This window comes from Scardinius erythrophthalmus (assembly GCF_964197995.2).
Source record: "Scardinius erythrophthalmus genome assembly, contig: HAP1_SCAFFOLD_46, whole genome shotgun sequence".
Taxonomy (NCBI): Eukaryota; Metazoa; Chordata; class Actinopteri; order Cypriniformes; family Leuciscidae; genus Scardinius; species Scardinius erythrophthalmus.
In genome coordinates, this window is record NW_028296543.1 from 856,184 (window position 1) to 877,414 (window position 21,231).

A 21,231-nucleotide genomic window follows, 5' to 3' on the forward strand; every position below is an offset into this window, starting at 1 on the left:
AGAAGAAGTGCAAGATATTACTGAAAATTGATTAGTAATGCCTTACACTACTGCGTTACACTACTAAGTTACTGTAATACATTACTTTTGTAACGCATTACTCCCAACACTGTTGATGGACTATGATCTTATTAAATGTGAGCCCTGCATGTTTAGGATGTTGCCATAGACATTGCCCTACCTCACCCGTGCAGGTCTTAAAAAGCCTTGAATTTGATTTTAAAAACCATGGATATATCCTGCTGTCAGTTTCACCAATTATGAAAAACACATGCTATTCAAATGTATATAATTATTATTATTATTTTTTACACAGCACTGTAAATACTGGCTTGACAGTGTATAGAGACAAAGATGCTCTGAGCCATTTTACTGTTGCAGGTGGTAAGTTCATAAACTTATTTGTTGATTGTTTAGTAGGGTTTTTTTTATGTAGATTTTCATAGAATTTTTGCTTTATACTAAGATGACAACAATGAATGACAATGTTTATGTGTTTAGCTGCAACAGGAGGATTGTTCCGGCTGAATCTGGGACTTAGAGGGCTGCTGGCTGGTACAGCCATAGGAGCTGTGATGGGGTGAGTAGAACACTGAGAGAAAGAGATAGATATTCTGTGTGTGTATTCTGGTTTTGCCGATAGACAATAGTATCGTCTATAGTCAGAGATATCGCAAATGGCGATATTATCAAGATGATAATTGGCTTTTTTTCCCATTAATGTAGGCTATTAAATTACTATACGGCTAGTGTTATTATTATTAATATTAGGACTTACAATTCATTTGCCTTCCCTAATTTCATAACGACATCACATTTGTGACATCACCGACACGTGCGTATGAGGATTAAGTTCTCCTCGATGAAAATGTTTTTAAAACTGACTATAAAACTACATCCCACATCAAAATTAAATTTGCAAGGTGATGTATCCACAAATTGTCAAGAGTGCTTGTTATAAAAGAGACGCATCATACAGTTGTGACCGAGTGTTTGTGCAGTGTTCGATTAAACACTCAGCAATAAGAAAACAATAAACGATAACCGTCTGAACTCTGATCCACTTTAAGTGCAACACGTGTGTACTAGCCCAAAAACCCACGACACTCCAGTAAAAAAGTGCGCATGACCCATGCCTATCTATGTCTATCTATGGCTATCTACGAGTGCCAGTACATCCAGAATGAATACATCATAACAGAATCAAACATAGCCTGTTACACAGTTGTTGTTTGTCAAGATGAATAGGCTATAGCATCGTTGTTCGTCAGCATTTTGTTTTGTTTCCATAGCACATTAACAAAACATTTAATGACACTAAAAACAATGCATTTACAAATTAATAACAATATCACTAAAATTATATTGTCCTAATAAAAGTCTTTAGGTCCGAACACAGCACAAAGCAGTCATCTGTGAAAATCAAAAGCATTATTGAGCCTTGTTTATTATTGTTTTATATTTCAAAATGTATTAAATTGACACACACACACTCCCTCAACCCCCAGTTGTTGGTAGTTGGTCCACCGCGGTGGTAAAAAACTCTTTCTTGACGCAAGATATTATTCTCATCTCGTACAGAAATAGAATAAAAATGCTACATCTGTAACGGCATGAGAGGATAATGTGTCAGTAAATTTCCCGCTGACATGTAGAAATAATCTCCCGTTTTTAATGCGTTGTTTAACATCACAACAGACATAATAAATGGAATACTTTGAGTCAGATACACAAATAATTATGCTATGTTTTTACCTCACTAGTCAAGTCAAGTCACCTTCAGTTATATAGCGTTTTTTACAATATGGATTGTTTCAAAGCAGCTTTACAGTGATAATAGGAAACTAGGTGGCTTGAAAAAGCCTAGCCAGAAAGTTTGAAAAAGTTTTAAACTGTTCTAGCATGGTTTAACATGATTTACCATGTTTCTAGTAAAGAAATATTAGGAAGAAAGAAATAAAGATATTTGAAAGAAAGAGAAAGAAAGAAAGAAAAAAAAGATTGGATAGAAAGAAAGTTTAGTTAGAAAGAAAGAAATATTAGTTTGAAAAATGAAAGAAATATTAGTTAGAAAGAAAGATTAGATTGAAAAAAGAAAGAAAGATTAGTTAGTTAGTTAGTTAGAAAGAAAGATTAGTTTGAAAGAAAGATTAGTTAGAAAGAAAGAAAGCAAGAAAGAAAGAAAGAAAGAAAGAAAGAAAGAAAGAAAGAAAGAAAAAGAAAGAGAGAGAGAGATTGGTTAGAAAGAAAGAAAGATTAGTTAAAAAGAAAAAAGAAAGATTAGTTAGTCAGAAAGAAAGATTAGTTTGAAAAAAGAATGAAAAAGATTAGTTTGAAGAAGAAAGATAGTTAGGTATAAAGAGATTAGTTTGAAAAAAGAATGAAAGAAAGATTAGTTAGAAAGAAAGATTAGTTAGAAAGAAAGATTAGTTAGTTAGAAAGAAAGGATTAGTTTGAAAAAAGAAAGATTAGTTAGAAAGAAAGATAGAAATATTAGTTAAAAAAGAAAGAATAGTTAGAAAGAAAGATTAGTTAGAAAGAAAGAAAGAGAAAGAAAGAAAGAAAGAAAGAAAGAAAGAAAGAAAGAAAGAAAGAAAGAAAGAAAGTAGGAGAAAGAAAGAAAGAAAGAGAAAGATAGATTGGTTAGAAAGAAAGAAAGATTAGTTAAAAAGAAAAAAGAAAGATTAGTTAGTTAGAAAGATAAGTTTGGAAAAAAGAATGAAAGAAAGACTAGTTTGAAGAAGAAAGAAAGATAGAAAGAAAGATTAGTTTGAAAAAAGAATGAAAGAGATTAGTTAGTTAGAAAGAAAGAGATTAGTTTGAAAAAAGAAAGATTAGTTAGAAATAAAGATTAGTTTGTAAAAAAGAAAGATTAGTTGGAAAGAAAGAAAGAGAAATATTAGTTAAAGAAAGAATAGTTAGAAAGAAAGAAAGAAAGAAAGAAAGAAAGAAAGAGAAAGAAAGAAAGAAATATAGATCGGTTAGAAAGAAAGAACGATTAGTTAAAAAAAGAAAGAAAGATTAGTTAGAAAGAAAGAAAAAAGAAAGATTAGTTAGAAAGAAAGATATATTAGAAAGAAAGAAAGATTAGTTAGAAAAAAAGATCAGTTTGAAAAAAGGAAGATTAGTTGGTTAGAAAGAAAGAAAGACTAGTTTGAAAAAAGAAAAAGATTAGTTATAAAAAAAGAAAGAAAGAAAAAAGAAAGAAATATTAGTTAGAAAGAAAGAAATATTAGTTTGAAAGAAAGATAGATTGGTTAGAAAGAAAGAAAGATTAGTTAGAAAGAAAGAGATTAGTTAGAAAGAAAGATAGAAATATTAGTTAAAAAGAAAGCATAGTTAGAAAGAAAGAAAAGTAAAAGAAAGAAAGAGAAGTTAAAGAGAAAGAAAGATTAGTTAGAAAGAAAGAAAAGTTAAAAAGAAAGAAAAGTAAAAAAGAGAATAGTTAGAAAGAAAGAAAAGTAAAAGAAAGAAAGAAAGAGAAGTTAAAAAGAGAAAGAAAAGTAAAAAAGAAAGATTAGTTAGAAAGAAAGAAAGAAACAATGAACCAAATATTAGTTAGAAAGAATGAAAGATTAGTTTGAAAAAAAGATTAGTTAGTTAGAAAGAAAGAAAGATTAGTTTGAAAAAGAAAGATTAGTTAGAAAGAAAGAAAGATTAGTTTGAAAAAAGAAAGAGAAAGAAAGATTAGTTAGAAAAAGAAAAGTTAAAAGAAAGAAAAGTAAAAAAGAGAATAGTTAGAAAGAAAAGTAAAAGAAAGAAAGAGAAGTTAAAGAGAAAGAAAGATTAGTTAGAAAGAAAGAAAAGTTAAAAAGAAAGAAAAGTAAAAAAGAGAATAGTTAGAAAGAAAGAAAAGTAAAAGAAAGAAAGAAAGAGAAGTTAAAAAGAGAAAGAAAAGTAAAAAAGAAAGATTAGTTAGAAAGAAAGAAAGAAAGAAAGAAAGAAAGATTAGTTAGAAAGAGAGAAAAAGATTGGTTAGAAAGAAAGAAAGATTAGTTAGAAATAAATAAATAAAGATTTGTTAGTTAGAAAGAAAGAGATTAGTTTGAGGAAAGAAAGAAAGATTAGTTTGAAATAAGAAAGAAATATTAGTTAGAAAAAGAAAAAGATTAGTTTGTTAGAAAGAAAGAAAGATTAGTTAGTTAGAAAGAAAGAAAGATTAGTTAGAAAGAAAGAGAAAAAGATAGATTGGTTAGAAAGAAAGATTAGTTAGAAAGAAAGAGAGAAAGATAGATTGGTTAGAAAGAAAGAAAGAAAGAAAGAAAGAAAGAAAGAAAGAAAGAAAGAAAGAAAGAAAGAGATTAGTTAGAAAGAAAGAAAGAAAGAGATTAGTTAGAAAGAAAGAAAGAAAGATTAGTTTGAAGAAAGATTAGTTTGAAAAAAGAATGAAAGATTAGTTAGTTAGAAAGAAAGAAAGATTAGTTTGAAAAAAGAATGAAAGAAAGATTAGTTAGAAAGAAAGAAAGAAAGAAAGAAAGAAAGAAAGAAACAATGAACCAAAGATTAGTTAGAAAGAATGAAAGATTAGTTTGAAAGAAAGATTTGTTAGTTAGAAAGAAAGATTAGTTTGAAAAAAGAAAGATTAGTTAGAAAGAAAGAAAAGTTAAAAAGAAAGAATTAAAAAAGAGAATAGTTAGAAAGAAAGAAAAGTAAAAGAAAGAAAGAGAAGTTAAAGAGAAAGAAAGATTAGTTAGAAAGAAAGAAAAGTAAAAAAGTAAGAAAAGTAAAAAAGAGAATAGTTAGAAAGAAAGAAAAGTAAAAGAAAGAAAGAGAAGTTAAAAAGAAATAAAGAAGAGTAAAAAAGAAATATTAGTTAGAAAGAAAGAAAGAAAGATTAGTTAGAAAGAGAGAAAAAGATAGATTGTTAGAAAGAAAGAAAGATTAGTTAGAAATAAAAAAATAAAGATTAGTTAGTTAGAAAGAAAGAAAGATTAGTTTGAAGAAAGGAAGATTAGTTTGAAAAAAGAAAGACAGGTTAGTTAGAAATAAAGATTAGTTTGTAAAAAAAGAAAGATTAGTTGGAAAGAAAGACAAATATTAGTTAAAAAAGAAAATAGTTAGAAAGAAAGAAAGAAAAGAAAGAAAGAAATATAGATCGGTTAGAAAGAAAGAACGATTAGTTAGAAAGAAAGAAAAAAGATATATTAGAAAGAAAGATTAGTTAGAAAGATATATTAGAAAGAAAGACTAGTTTGAAAAAAGAAAGATTAGTTATAAAAAAGAAAGAAAGAAAAAAGAAAGAAAGAAATATTAGTTAGAAAGAAAGAAATATTAGTTTGAAAGAAAGATAGATTGGTAAGAAAGAAAGAAAGAAAGAAAGATTAGTTAGAAAGAAAGATTAGTTTGAAAAAAGAAAGAAAGACTAGTTTGAAAAAAGAAAGAAAGATTAGTTTGAAAAAAGAAAGAAATATTAGAAAGAAAGAAATATTAGTTTGAAAGAGTGAAAGATAGATTGGTTAGAAAGAAAGAAAGAAAGATTAGTTCAAGAAATATTATTTTTAAAAAAGAAAGAAAGATTAGTTAGAAAGAAAGAAACAATGAACCAAATATTAGTTAGAATGAAAGATTAGTTTGAAAGAAAGATTAGTTAGTAAGAAAGAAAGATTAGTTTGAAAAAAGAAAGATTAGTTAGAAAGAAAGAAAGATTAGTTTGAAAAAAGAAAGAGAAAGAAAGATTAGTTAGAAAAAGAAAAGTTAAAAAAAAGAAAAGTAAAAAAGAGAATAGTTAGAAAGAAAGAAAAGTAAAAGAAAGTTAAAGAGAAAGAAAGATTAGTTAGAAAGAAAGAAAAGTTAAAAAGAAAGAAAAGTAAAAAAGAATAGTTAGAAAGAAAGAAAAGTAAAAGAAAGAAAGAGAAGTTAAAAAGAGAAAGAAAAGTAAAAGAAAGAAAGAAGTTAAAAAGAGAAAGAAAAGTAAAAAAGAAAGATTAGTTAGAAAGAAAGAAAGAAAGAAAGATTAGTTAGAGAGAAAAAGATTGGTTAGAAAGAAAGAAAGATTAGTTAGAAATAAATAAATAAAGATTTGTTAGTTAGAAAGAAAGAGATTAGTTTGAAGAAAGAAAGAAAGATTAGTTAGAAAAAGAAAAAGATTAGTTAGTTAGAAAGAAAGAAAGATTAGTTAGTTAGAAAGAAAGAAAGATTAGTTAGTTAGAAAGAAAGAAAGAAAGAAAGAAAGAAAGATTAGTTAGAAAGAAAGAGAAAAAGATAGATTGGTTAAAAAGAAAGATTAGTTAGAAAGAAAGAGAAAGATAGATTAGTTAGAAAGAAAGAGAAAAAGATAGATTGGTTAAAAAGAAAGATTAGTTAGAAAGAAAGAGAAAGATAGATTGGAAAGAAAGAAAGAAAGAAAGAAAGAAAGAAAGAAAGAAAGAAAGAAAGATTAGTTAGAAAGAAAGAAAGAAAGAAAGATTAGTTAGAAAGAAAGAAAGAAAGAAAGATTAGTTAGAAAGAAAGAAAGAAATATTATTTTAAAAAAAGAAAGAAAGATTAGTTAGAAAGAAAGAAAGAAAGAAAGAAAGAAAGAAAGAAAGAAACAATGAACCAAATATTAGTTAGAAAGAATGTAAGATTAGTTTGAAAGAAAGATTAGTTAGAAAGAAAGAAAGATTAGTCTGAAAAAAGAAAGATTAGTTAGAAAGAAAGAAAGAAAGATTAGTTTAAAAAAAGAAAGAGAAAGAAAGATTAGTTAGAAAAAGAAAAGTTAGAAAGAAAGAAAAGTAAAAAGAAAGAGACGTTAAAGAGAAAGAAAGATTAGTTAGAAAGAAAGAAAAGTTAAAAAGAAAGAAAAGTTAAAAAGAAAGAAAAGTAAAAAAGAGAATAGTTAGAAAGAAAGAAAAGTAAAAGAAAGAAAGAGAAGTTAAAAGAGAAAGAAAAGTAAAAGAAAGAAAGAGAAGTTAAAAGAGAAAGAAAAGTAAAAAAGAGAGATTAGTTAGAAAGAAAGAAAGAAAGATTAGTTAGAAAGAGAGAAAAAGATAGATTGGTTAGAAAGAAAGATTAGTTAGAAATAAATAAATAAAGATTTGTTAGTTAGAAAGAAAGAGATTAGTTTGAAGAAAGAAAGATTAGTTTGAAAAAAGAAAGAAAGATTAGTTAGAAAAAGAAAAAGATTAGTTAGTTAGAAAGAAATAAAGATTAGTTAGTTAGAAAGAAAGAAAGATTAGTTAGTTAGAAAGAAAGAAAGATTAGTTAGAAAGAAAGAGAAAAAGATAGATTGGTTAGAAAGAAAGATTAGTTAGAAAGAAAGAGAGAAAGATAGATTGGTTAGAAAGAAAGAAAGAAAGAGATTAGTTAGAAAGAAAGAAAGAAAGAAAGATAGGTAAAAAAAGAAAGATTAGTTAGAAAGAAAGAAAGAAAGATTAGTTAGAAAGAGAGAAAAAGATAGATTGGTTAGAAAGAAAGAAAGATTAGTTAGAAATAAATAAATAAAGATTTGTTAGTTAGAAAGAAAGAAAGATTAGTTAGAAAGAAAGAGAAAAAGATAGATTGGTTAGAAAGAAAGAGAGAAAGATAGATTGGTTAGAAAGAAAGAAAGAAAGAAAGAAAGAAAGAAAGAAAGAAAGAAAGAAAGAAAGAGATTAGTTAGAAAGAAAGAAAGAAAGGTAAAAAAAGAAAGATTAGTTAGAAAGAGAAAGAAAGATTAGTTAGAAAGAGAGAAAAAGATAGATTGGTTAGAAAGAAAGAAAGATTAGTTAGAAATAAATAAATAAAGATTTGTTAGTTAGAAAGAAAGAGATTAGTTTGAAGAAAGAAAGAAAGATTAGTTTGAAAAAAGAAAGAAATATTAGTTAGAAAAAGAAAAAGATTAGTTAGTTAGAAAGAAAGAAAGATTAGTTAGTTAGAAAGAAAGAAAGATTAGTTAGAAAGAAAGAGAAAAAGATAGATTGGTTAGAAAGAAAGATTAGTTAGAAAGAAAGAGAGAAAGATAGATTGGTTAGAAAGAAAGAAAGAAAGAGATTAGTTAGAAAGAAAGAAAGATTAGTTTGAAGAAAGAAAGATTAGTTTGAAGAAAGAAAGATTAGTTTGAAAAAAGAAAGAAAGATTAGTTAGTTAGAAAGAAAGAAAGATTACTTTGAAAAAAGAATGAAAGAGATTAGTTAGAAAGAAAGAAAGAAAGAAAGAAACAATGAACCAAAGATTAGTTAGAAAGAATGAAAGATTAGTTTGAAAGAAAGATTTGTTAGTTAGAAAGAAAGATTAGTTTGAAAAAAAGAGATTAGTTAGAAAGAAAGAAAAGTTAAAAAGAAAGAAAAGTAAAAAAGAGAATAGTTAGAAAGAAAGAAAAGTAAAAGAAAGAAAGAGAAGTTAAAGAGAAAGAAAGAAAAGTTAAAAAGTAAGAAAAGTAAAAAAGAGAATAGTTAGAAAGAAAGGAAAGTAAAAGAAAGAAAGAGAAGTTAAAAAGAAATAAAGAAAAGTAAAAAAGAAAGATTAGTTAGAAAGAAAAAGAAAGAAAGATTAGTTAGAAAGAGAGAAAAAGATAGATTGGTTAGAAAGAAAGAAAGATTAGTTATAAATAAATAAAGATTAGTTAGTTAGAAAGAAAGAAAGAAAGAAAGAAAGAAAGAAAGATTAGTTTGAAGAAAGGAAGATTAGTTTGAAAAAAGAAAGACAGATTAGTTAGTTAGAAAGAAAGATTAGTTAGTTAGAAAGAAAGATTAGCTAGAAAGAAAGAAAGAAACAATGAACCAAAGATTAGTTAGAAAGAATGAAAGATTAGTTTGAAAGAAGGATTAGTTAGTTAGAAAGAAAGAAAGATTAGTTTGAAAAAAGAAAGATTAGTTAGAAAGAAAGAAAGATTAGTTAGAAAGAAAGAAAGATTAGTTTGAAAAAAGAAAGAGAAAGAAAGATTAGTTAGAAAGAAAGAAAAGTAAAAGAGAATAGTTAGAAAGAAAGAGAGAAAGATAGATTGGTTAGAAAGAGAAAGAAAGAAAGAAAGATTAGTTAGAAAGAAGAAATAAAGATTAGTTAGAAAGAAAGAAAGATTAGTTTGAAGAAAGAAAGATTAGTTTGAAAAAAGAAAGATTAGTTAGTTAGAAAGAAAGAAAGATTAGTTTGAAAAAAGAATGAAAGAAAGATTAGTTAGAAAGAAACAATGAACGAAAGATTAGTTAGAAAGAAAGAGAGAAAGATAGATTGGTTAGAAAGAAAGAAAGAAAGAAAGAAAGAGATTAGTTAGAAAGAAAGAAAGAAAGAAAGGTAAAAAAAGAAAGATTAGTTAGAAAGAAAGAAAGAAAGATTAGTTAGAAAGAGAGAAAAAGATAGATTGGTTAGAAAGAAAGAAAGATTAGTTAGAAATAAATAAATAAAGATTTGTTAGTTAGAAAGAAAGAAAGATTAGTTAGAAAGAAAGAGAAAAAGATAGATTGATTAGAAAGAAAGATTAGTTAGAAAGAAAGAGAGAAAGATAGATTGGTTAGAAAGAAAGAAAGAAAGAAAGAAAGAAAGAAAGAAAGAAAGAAAGAGATTAGTTAGAAAGAAAGAAAGGTAAAAAAAGAAAGATTAGTTAGAAAGAAAGAAAGAAAGATTAGTTAGAAAGAGAGAAAAAGATAGATTGGTTAGAAAGAAAGAAAGATTAGTTAGAAATAAATAAATAAATAAAGATTTGTTAGTTAGAAAGAAAGAGATTAGTTTGAAGAAAGAAAGAAAGATTAGTTTGAAAAAAGAAAGAAATATTAGTTAGAAAAAGAAAAAGATTAGTTAGTTAGAAAGAAATAAAGATTAGTTAGTTAGAAAGAAAGAAAGATTAGTTAGTTAGAAAGAAAGAAAGATTAGTTAGAAAGAAAGAGAGAAAGATAGATTGGTTAGAAAGAAAGAAAGAAAGAGATTAGTTAGAAAGAAAGAAAGATTAGTTTGAAGAAAGAAAGATTAGTTTGAAGAAAGAAAGATTAGTTTGAAAAAAGAAAGAAAGATTAGTTAGTTAGAAAGAAAGAAAGATTACTTTGAAAAAAGAATGAAATAGATTAGTTAGAAAGAAAGAAAGAAAGAAAGAAACAATGAACCAAAGATTAGTTAGAAAGAATGAAAGATTAGTTTGAAAGAAAGATTTGTTAGTTAGAAAGAAAGATTAGTTTGAAAAAAAGAGATTAGTTAGAAAGAAAGAAAAGTTAAAAAGAAAGAAAAGTAAAAAAGAGAATAGTTAGAAAGAAAGAAAAGTAAAAGAAAGAAAGAGAAGTTAAAGAGAAAGAAAGAAAAGTTAAAAAGTAAGAAAAGTAAAAAAGAGAATAGTTAGAAAGAAAGAAAAGTAAAAGAAAGAAAGAGAAGTTAAAAAGAAATAAAGAAAAGTAAAAAAGAAAGATTAGTTACAAAGAAAAAGAAAGAAAGTTTAGTTAGAAAGAGAGAAAAAGATAGATTGGTTAGAAAGAAAGAAAGATTAGTTATAAATAAATAAAGATTAGTTAGTTAGAAAGAAAGAAAGAAAGAAAGAAAGAAAGAAAGATTAGTTTGAAGAAAGGAAGATTAGTTTGAAAAAAGAAAGACAGATTAGTTAGTTAGAAAGAAAGATTAGTTAGTTAGAAAGAAAGATTAGTTAGAAAGAAAGAAAGAAACAATGAACCAAAGATTAGTTAGAAAGAATGAAAGATTAGTTTGAAAGAAGGATTAGTTAGTTAGAAAGAAAGAAAGATTAGTTTGAAAAAAGAAAGATTAGTTAGAAAGAAAGAAAGATTAGTTTGAAAAAAGAAAGAGAAAGAAAGATTAGTTAGAAAGAAAGAAAAGTAAAAGAGAATAGTTAGAAAGAAAAAGAGAAAGATAGATTGGTTAGAAAGAGAAAGAAAGAAAGAAAGATTAGTTAGAAAGAAGAAATAAAGATTAGTTAGAAAGAAAGAAAGATTAGTTTGAAGAAAGAAAGATTAGTTTGAAAAAAGAAAGATTAGTTAGTTAGAAAGAAAGAAAGATTAGTTTGAAAAAAGAATGAAAGAAAGATTAGTTAGAAAGAAACAATGAACGAAAGATTAGTTAGAAAGAATGAAAGATTAGTTTGAAAGAAAGATTAGTTAGTTAGAAAGAAAGATTAGTTTGAAAAAGAAAGATTAGTTAGAAAGAAAGAAAAATTAAAAAGGAAAGTAAAAAAGAGAATAGTTAGAAAGAAAGAAAAGTAAAAGAAAGAAAGAAAGAAAGAAAGAGAAGTTAAAAAAGAAAGAAAAGTAAAAGAAAGAATAGTTAGAAAGGAAGAAAAGTAAAAAAGAAAGAATAGTTAGAAAGAAAGAGAAAGAACAAAAGAAAGATGGATTATTTAGAAAGAAAGATAGATTAGTTAGAAAGAAAGATTAGAAAGACAAAGATCAGTTTGAAAAAAGAAAGAAAAAGAAAAAAGAAAGAGAAAGAAAAGTAAAAAAGAAAAAGAAATGTTAGGAAAAAAGAAAGAATAGTAAGAAAGATAGATAGATTAGTTAGAAAAATAAAAAGAAAGAAGGATTAGTTAAAGAAAGATAGATAGATTAGTTAGAAAGAAAGATTAGAAAGACAAAGATCAGTTTGAAAAAAGAAAGAAAAATAAAAAAGAAAGAGAAAGAAAAGTAAAAAAGAAAAAGAAATGTTAGGAAAAAAGAAAGAATAGTAAGAAAGATAGATAGATTAGTTAGAAAAATAAAAAGAAAGATGGATTTGTTAAAGAAAGATAGATAGATTAGTTAGAAAGAAAGATAAATTAGTTAGAAGAAAAGAAAGAGATTAGATAGAAGGAAAGAAAGATAGATTAGTAAGAAAGAAAGATAGATTAGTAAGAAAGAAAGATAGATTAGTTAGAAAAAGATAGATTAGTTAGAAGAAAAGAAAGAGATTAGAAGGAAAGAAAGATAGAAAGATTAGTAAGAAAGTTAGATTAGTTAGAAAAAATAAAAAGAAAGATGGATTAGTTAAAGATAGATTAGTTAGAAAGAAAGATATATTAGTTAGAAGAAAAGAAAGATTAGATAGAAGGAAAGAAAGATAGATTAGTAAGAAAGAAAGATAGATTAGTTAGAAAGATAGATTAGTTAGAAGAAAAGAAAGAGATTAGATAGAAGGAAAGATAAATTAGTAAGAAAGAAAGATAGATTAGTTTAAAAGAAAGAAAGATCAGTTTTAAAAAGAAAGAAAGATTAGTAAGAAAGAAAGAAAGAAAAAAGAAAAGTTCAAAAGAAAGAAAAGAAAGAGAAAGACAGGTAAAAAAGAAAGAATAGTTAGAAAGGAAGAAAAGTAAAAAAGAATAGAGAAAGAAAGAAAGAGAAAAATGTTAGGAAAAAAGAAAGAATAGTAAGAAAGAAAGATAGAATAGTTAGAAAGAAAGAAAGAATAGTTAGAAAGGAAGAAAAGTAAAAAAGAAAGAATAGAGAGAAAGAAAGAAAGAAAAATGTTAAGAAAAAAGAAAAAAATGTTAGGAAAAAATTAAAGAAATGTTAGGAAAAAAAAGAATAGTAAGAAAGAAAGAGATTAGTTAGAAAGAAAGATTGATTAGTAAGAAAGAAAGAAAGATTGATTAGTAAGAAAGAAAGAAATAAAGATTAGTTAAAAAGAAAGAAAGATTAGTTAGAAATAAAAAAATAGTGTGAAAGAAAGATAGATCAGGTAGAAAGAGATAGATAGATAGATAGATAGATAGATAGATAGATAGATAGATAGATAGATAGATAGATAGATAGATAGATAGATAAATAGATAAATAGATAGAAGTTTGAAGATAGATAGATAGAGAGATAGAAAAAGTTTAATGAAACAACTTAATGAATGATTGGTTAGAAAGATATATAGATTAGTTAGAAAGAAAGAAAGAGAGAGAGAGAGAGAGAGAGAGAGAAAGAAAGAAAGAAAGAGAAAGAAAGAAAGAAAGAAAGAAAGAAAGATTAGTTATTAGTAAAAAAGAAGATAGATATCTTAAAGCCAAAGCTTTATCCCGAGGTTTTCCCGCAGCCTGCCGGATCCGGGCTGTATCCAGATCTGATGAAGGACCTGCACCTGGACCCGATTTCATAGCAGGGTGCTAAACTAGTTTCTCCTTATGGAGGATCCCTTTACCACTCTACAGATAAAGCGTTGTCGGGCAAATTTGGTTCGCGTATCTACCCCAAAGTGATACAATTCTGTATCAAAAATGTTAAGGCCAGACAAGTAGTTTTTAAGGCTTGGTTTGTAGGGAATTACAAACCTGCGCACATAGATTCAAACGCGTGTTTATGTGCGCAGGTTTGTAATTCCCTACCAATAGACTGAACTCATAATACGCATGTGCACGCCATCAGCGTTCTCACAGGTTTCGCGTTTAAAGTCTGTGTAGAGTTTCCTGTTAAAACGGTGTCGTGTTAGCGGCCCCTAAGTTAATAACTAATGATCGTTGCGATGGAAGTGAATCAATCAAATTAACTTTAGCTGGAAAATAACTTATATTCAAGAACTGCTATAAAGCCAAAACAGTCTCTGTTACTTTAAACTATCCTTGTATCTCTGTAAAGCCGCTTTGGAACAATCTTCATTGTTAAAAGCGCTATATAAATGAAGATGACTTGATAACGGTCAGATAAGTATGATTTAAAGGGGGGGTGAAATGCTATTTCATGCATACTGAGTTTTTTACACTGGTAAAGAGTTGGATTCCCATGCTAAACATGGACAAAGTTTCAAAAACTAAGTTGTACGTTTGAAGGAGTATTTTTGTTCCAACAATACTCCTTCCGGTTTGTCACAAGTTTCGGAAAGTTTTTTTCGAGTATGGCTCTGTCTTACGTAAGATAGAGCGGAATTTCCTTATATGGGTCCTAAGGGCACTTCTCCGGTAAGATCGCGGGCGCGCGCGCACTCGTAGAACAGAGCAAGAGAGTGAAAGCAGTTCGCCATCAAAGCGCCCTGCCCGGCTTTTGGGAAGTCAATGTCACCAAAGAAGTGTGTTTTTGGTTGCCAGGGCAAGACAACCCTGCACAGATTCCCAAAGAACCCAGCGTTAAGGAACCCGTGGATGGAGTTTGTTTTCCTGAGCATAAACGGAGTTGTGTAAGACTGTTGTTCCCTGCATTTCGACGATGATTGTTTTATAAACAAAGATCGACGGATTTGCAGATCGTCTAATGCTTAAGGATCGAGCAGTCACAATGATAAAGGTTCGCGGTCGTGCGTTGGAATGGTGAGTAAAACTGTTGAACAAATGTCTCTGTGTGTTGTTAGCTCGGCGCGTTAGCACAGCTAAGCTTCGCCCACACGGCCCGCCCCCAGCCGCTCGTTTTTTTCCGGAAAGACTCGGTACAGCCAATCTTTCAATTAAAAATATAATAAAACAAAAGACTTTTTGGAGATATGAAGGATGCAATACTACTCTAAAGGTACTCAAGATTAACAGGAGATTGAGTGAAAATGAGCATTTCACCCCCCCTTTAAACCATGCTAATGCAATTCCACTAATGCCAACATAATTTTCGAGTCTATTTAACAGAATGTTGTGGTCGATGGTGTCAAATGCTGCACTAAAATCGAGTAACACTAATAGAGAGATACAACCACGATCGGATGATAAGAGCAAATAATTTGTGACTTTAACCCTCTGGGGTCTGGGCTGTTTTTGGGGCCCTTGAGATGTTCTGACATGCCCTGACATTTGTGCTTTTTTCAGTTGCTTATAAACATATTAATGGCAAAGGTGTAAATTCACTCTATATAGCACAAACAGGGCTACAATAATATGTGAGCCACGTGTATGTACATGTTTTCATTTTTGAGAGAATAATGTTTATGCATGGTTATTTAAAAAAAAAAAAAAAAAAAAAATTCTGAAATAAGGCCACAAAACACATAGTAAATATGTGTCAATAAGACTTTTGACTAATGGATGTCCTCGCCTAGAGTTTTTTCTTCAAAATTATGTGAAAATAGTCTTGCTTTATCGTTCACATAAAACCATACATTGATTTAAATTGATGTAAAACAGGTTTTGCTTGGAAAGCCAATATGCGAGATGGGCGTGAACGAGGAGTGGTTTACACCTTAGAATACAATGTCCCACCCACTCTGTATAATTAGCCATTCATTCAGGTGTGAAACTGACTGAGCCACAATGCAAGGACAAAAGATATATTTAGAAGAAGACTTATATTGACCATTTAAGATTTTGATACATCTATCTTGTAAATATGTTTTGCTATTTTAATAAAAAGGTTACAATTACAACAATAATTACAATTTCAACAATATTTAAAGTGTACTCTTTCTTTGTAAAAAAAAAATGATTATAGGCCTACATTTTATCTATGTATTCATATTTCAGTCGATTTTTACTCATCTCAGTATAGCAATACAGTTTGCTAAAACATCATCATTCATTCACACACGCGATTTAAATTTAACTTCTGGCAAAGATGAAGTTGACGATAGGCTATTGACTCGCGATCTTCGCAGTAGGCTAGTGTTTTGGATGGTTTTGTTTAGAACCAGCTTTCTGTAAATATATTTCACATTTTTTAGACATGTGAGGCGAGTAGGCTACGGTCTGGTTCATGATGATCTCCAGTTCAAGCACCTTATGTTGTGATTGCTAGCCTATATTTACTTTAAATCCAGGAAATTTGTTAATGAAAAAATTATTAAAATTAAGATACAATTGATACAAAATGAAATTCGTTTTAAAGAAAGGATTTGTACTTTCTGTTTTGAGGTCTCTGTGAAAGTTTGAAAGTCTTTTAGTGCTTTTTTTAGAGCGCTCACGTCCATAATGGAGAACTGTCACGTAATATTGTTTTTTCCTCATAAATGCGAACACGAAAAATAAAAGACAAAAGACTTTTAAGTAAAACTTACTCCGAAATTTGGTTCTCGGCGGAATTCGCTCTTCAAAATGCTGCCGTTCGTCGTCTGAGTTACAATCTTCCTCTGAGGAAAAGGTGCATTCTTCCTCGCTGTCCAGAATCATCTGAAGGGCGTCTTTATTACCGGAGAAGCGTGTCATACTCAAAACGCGATGAACTATCAGTAAGTCTGATGAAGAAACTGTTTTTATGGCATTGATCGGGGGTGTATGCGATGCATACTAGATCACCTAACTATTTACATGTGAATCGCGCCGGGGACGGGGCGGCTGCAGCTCATTTAGAGATAATGAAGGGAGAAGGAAAAACGGTACCTCTCCTTGCTTTCAAACGGATTACATGAGTTGAAAACATTTGTTTTTTATATAAATTACTTAATTTAAAAGAAGAGATTTCAAGCTTCATAAAGACATATCTCACGTGCCTGTGTGAGAAGTATTCGCTGAGTTATGATTCATTTTCGGACGCGTTTCAGAATGGACTACACGGACAGAGAGAAGGCAGAACTCGCTTCGTGTTTATTTTTCTTTATTTGGCGAAAAGCACAACACTTTGTTTTTATTGTGAGTATACACAAAAATAATACACATTTAACAGAATCGATTGATGTATGAAACTCCTATGGAAAATCAAAGTCAACAGAGTATTTATGAGTTTCTTTTACACTGATAAAAAAAAGCGAGCTGGTATCGCCGGCGATACCGTCGACCTCAGGGGGTTAATGAGAGCAGTCTCAGTACTATGGTACGGTCTAAATCCTGATTGAAAATCCTCGCAGATATAATTTCTTTCTAAAAAGGAACATAGTTGTAAAGAGACTGCCTTTTCTAGTATCTTTGACAGAAAAGGTAGATTTGAGATCAGCCTGTAATTGACTAATTCTGTAGGATCAAGTTTCGTTTTTTTTTTTATGAAGTAGTTTCGGAAGGAAACATCTCTTTAAGTAGCTTAGTCGGTATATGGTCTAACATACATGTTGTCGATTTAGATGATTTAACGAGTTTAGAAAATTCTTCCTCTCCTATAGCAATGAATTAATCAAATTTTTCCTTAGGGAGACTACAATGCACTGCCTGATGCGATATTGTAGTAGACGGTTGCATAGTTATAATTTTCTCCCTGATATTATCAATCTTATAAGTGAAGTTCATAAAGTCATTATTGCTGTGCTGCTTGGAAACGTCTGGGTTTGAAGCTTTATTTTTCGTTAGTTTAGCCACTGTTTCAAATAAATACCTAGGGTTTTGTTTATTTTCTTCTAATAGGGTTGAAAAATAAACAGATCTAGCAGCTTTTAAGGCCTCCCTGTATGCAATCGTGCTCTCTTTTCATGAAATGCGAAATACCTCTAGTTTTGTTTTCTTCCAGTTGCGCTCCATTTTTCTGGCTGTTCTCTTAAGGGCTTGAGTGTTCTCGCTGTACCATGGCATTGGACTATTTTCTTTTAATCTTCAAGCGCAAAGGAGCAGCTTTGTTTAAAGTGCTGGAAAAGAGAGAGTTAAAAGTTTGTCACAATATTGAGTTCTTCTAAGCTATCTGGGATGCTGAGATGATGAAAGGAAGATTATTAATAAAGCAATCTTAAGTTGCAGAAGTGATAGGTCTAACATATTTGTAACACAGAGTTGGCTTTGCAGTAGGGGTGTAACGATTCGTTTTAACAACGATTCGATTCGTATCGCGATTCGTGGTTGTTGATACAATTCAAGGACGATATTGGTTCATTTAGAACGATACGATCTGAAACGATTCAGTGACTTTTTAGCCAAAAATTCTTGTAAGGGAATCAGGTATCAATTAATTATAAAATAAAAATATATTTTAAAAATATATTTTCCTGCTTTTTTATATATAAAATATTTTATATATTTTGTCACGGCAGACTACAAACAAAAGGTGTGAGGACTCAAAAGCTGGAAAAATAAGTATTTATTAATAAAAACACAAAACAAAACCCACGAGGGGGAAAACAGAACTAAGTAAATACAAAAACAATAACAGACTGTGAAAATCTCGGGGAACAGGAAACAAAAGACAACGTACCGACACAGACTGCAAACAAGAGGGAACTAATAAAGGGAAACTAATCAGGAGGGAACAGGTGGATGAACTCAAACAATAATCAGATAACAAGGGGGAGGGATCAGACAATAACACGAGCACATGGCCCAAAATAACAAAACACCCATGTGCAGCACAAGACAGGACAGGCATGTGACATTACCCCCTCCCTATGGAGCGGCTACCAGAGGCTCCATAAGACCCGGACGGGACGGAAGGGACAGACCAGGGCGGGACGGGAGAAACAAAATGTTTGGGACACCAGAGTGGCCCACAGGGTTCAAGAGGCCAGGACGGAGCAGGCTGTGCAGACGGCCAGAGTGGAGACGACAGTTCATCTGGCGGCCAGGGTGGAGACCTTCCCTCGGGCGGCCAGGGCGGAAACGACCCTTTGGGTGGCCAGGGCTGAGACGACCCTTCGGGTGGCCAGGGCGGAGACTCTCCCTCGGGCGGCCAGGGCGGAGACCTTCCCTCGGGCGGCCAGGGCGGAGCAGACAGTCCATCGGGCGGCCAGGGCGGAGACAACCCCTCGGGCGGCCACGGCGGAGATGACCATTCAGGCGGCCAAGGCACAGGGACAGGCACCACCGGCTCAGGAACAGGAACAGACACCACCGGCTCAGGAACTGGAACAGACACCACCGGCTCAGGAACAGGAACAGACACCACCGGCTCAGGAACAGGAACAGACACCACCGGCTCAGGAACAGGAACAGACACCACCGGCTCAGGAACAGACACCACCGGCTCAGGAACTGGACCAGACACCACCGGCTCAGGAACAGGAACAGACACCACCGGCTCAGGAACAGGCACCACCGGCTCAGGAACAGAAGCCACAGGTTCGGCGTTGGTCATCCTCTCCAAAAGCACAGGCTCGGCAGACGTGACGTGAACAGGCTCTGCGGCGGCCATCCTGTCCGAAGACACAAGCTCGGCAGGCGTGACGTGAACATGCTCGGCGGCGGCCATCTTGCCGGAAGACACAGGCTCGGCAGGCGTGACGTGAACAGGCCTGGCGGCGGCCCTCTTTTCTGAAGACACAGGCTCTGGATCGGCAGACGTGCTAGGTCACTGGGGTGGCACCGGCAGGGTGAGCAGCTTGGGCGGGGCCGGTAGGGCGAGCAGCTTGGGCGGGGCTGGCAGGGCGAGCAGCTCGGGCGGGGCCGGTAGGGCGAGCAGCTTGGGCGGGGCTGGTAGAGCGAGCAGCTCGGGCGAGACCGGCAGGGCAAGGTACCAGGGCGACGCGTCAGGGATGGCAGTCACCTCCGGGATGGCCTCCGGGTTAAGAGCCGCCGGACAGGTCATTGAGGAGGCCTTTCTCTTCCTCCTCCGTCTCCGGACCACCAGAACTGGGACCACCGGACTCGGGACCACCGGAACTGCATCCACCGGAACTGCATCCACCGGACTCGGGACCACCGGAACTGCATCCACCGGACTCGGGACCACCGGAATTGGGACCACCGGAACTGGGACCACCGGAACTGGGTCCACCGGAATAGCCACGGAGGGGTTCTTCCTTCTCCTCCTCCGTTTCGGAACCACCGGAACTGGGACCACCGGAACTGGGTCCACCGGAACATAGACCACTCCCCTGGCGATCCTCTCCCGATGGCGAATGAAACCCTCCACCATCGCCTCAAAACTGACATGATCAAAATCTCTACAGATCAGCCAGTCCATTGGTTCATCCAGCGCATAATTAAACAGATCCCTGCAAGCCTCCTCGCCCAGGTTCAGCCCTTCAGCAGCGCGACGGAACCTCTGACCGAACTCCCTCACCTCCATCCCCCGTTGACGGAGGGAGACCAACTCCTGAAACCGGAGAATCCGCTCCCATTGCGGACAGGAGACTGGTTGCGCCTCTCTTCTCCGCTGAGTCCTCATAATGGTCGGTACGTTCTGTCACGGCAGACTACAAACAAAAGGTGTGAGGACTCAAAAGCTGGAGAAATAAGTATTTATTAATAAAAACACAAAACAAAACCCACGAGGGGGAAAACAGAACTAAGTAAATACAAAAACAATAACAGACTGTGAACACTCTGGAAAATCTCGGGGAACAGGAAACAAAAGACAACGTACCGACACAGACTGCAAACAAGAGGGAACTAATAAAGGGAAACTAATCAGGAGGGAACAGGTGGATGAACTCAAACAATAATCAGATAACAAGGGGGAGGGATCAGACAATAACACGAGCACATGGCCCAAAATAACAAAACACCCATGTGCAGCACAAGACAGGACAGGCATGTGACATATTTTATATATAAAATATAAACGGGAAAATATATTTTCCTGTATATTTTCCTGCTTTTTTTGTCCTTTGCCAATCACACCTATGATCAGTTCAAACTCACATTGTCCAATTTAACTTTGGCGAGTATTATGAAGCTAAAATATGAATATAATGCACTCTTATCTGCCCAAATTAGTACACTTTTATCAAAGATAAAGCAGAGACAATTTGAACAAGGTGACAAACCCAACCGCTTGTTAGCTCGTCAACTTAGGGGCATACAAGCTAGTAGAGCCATAAAAACCATCAAGTTAAAATCCGGGGCCTTGACCAATAAACCAACAGAAATAAATACGGCACCACCGGCTCAGGAACAGGCACCACCGGCTCAGGAACAGGCACCACCGGCTCAGGAACAGACACCACCGGCTCAGGAACAGAAGCCACAGGTTCGGCATCGGTCATCCTCTCCAAAGCACAGGCTCGGCAGACGTGACGTGAACAGGCTCTGCGGCGGCCATCCTGTCCGAAGACACAAGCTCGGCAGGCGTGACGTGAACAGGCTCGGCGGCGGCCATCTTGGTGAGTATTATGAAGCTAAAATATGAATATAATGCACTCTTATCTGCCCAAATTAGTACCCTTTTATCAAAGATAAAGCAGAGACAATTTGAACAAGGTGACAAACCCAACCGCTTGTTAGCTCGTCAACTTAGGGGCATACAAGCTAGTAGAGCCATAAAAACCATCAAGTTAAAATCCGGGGCCTTGACCAATAAACCAACAGAAATAAATACGGCACCACCGGCTCAGGAACAGGCACCACCGGCTCAGGAACAGAAGCCACAGGTTCGGCGTCGGTCATCCTCTCCAAAGCACAGGCTCGGCAGACGTGACGTGAACAGGCTCTGCGGCGGCCATCCTGTCCGAAGACACAAGCTCGGCAGTAAAGGAAAACATGATAAAATAGCAATTCTTGCCTTGGATGCTTATAAAGCATTTGACAGTGTGGAATGGTCCTACATATTAAGCACCATCGAAGAATTTGGACTGGGACAAAATTTTTCTTCGTGGGTTGAGATGTTGTACCTTTGCCCCTCGGCCTCTGTTCTCACAAACAATAACAGATCACCTTCTTTCCGCCTTCATTGTGGTATCCGTCAGGGCTGC

The 21,231-nt window shown here is 32.8% G+C and overlaps 1 protein-coding gene across 1 annotated transcript in view; it reads left to right on the forward strand.

Annotated features, from left to right (window-relative positions):
* The window catches only part of timmdc1 (translocase of inner mitochondrial membrane domain containing 1), a 101,412-nt gene that overhangs the window by 67,222 nt on the left and 12,959 nt on the right, over window positions 1–21,231 (forward strand). The window contains exons 5-6 of the mRNA XM_081394588.1: window positions 317–384; window positions 502–580. Coding sequence (XP_081250714.1) covers window positions 317–384; window positions 502–580 — 147 coding nt within the window. The remainder of the gene's footprint in view (window positions 1–316; window positions 385–501; window positions 581–21,231) is intronic.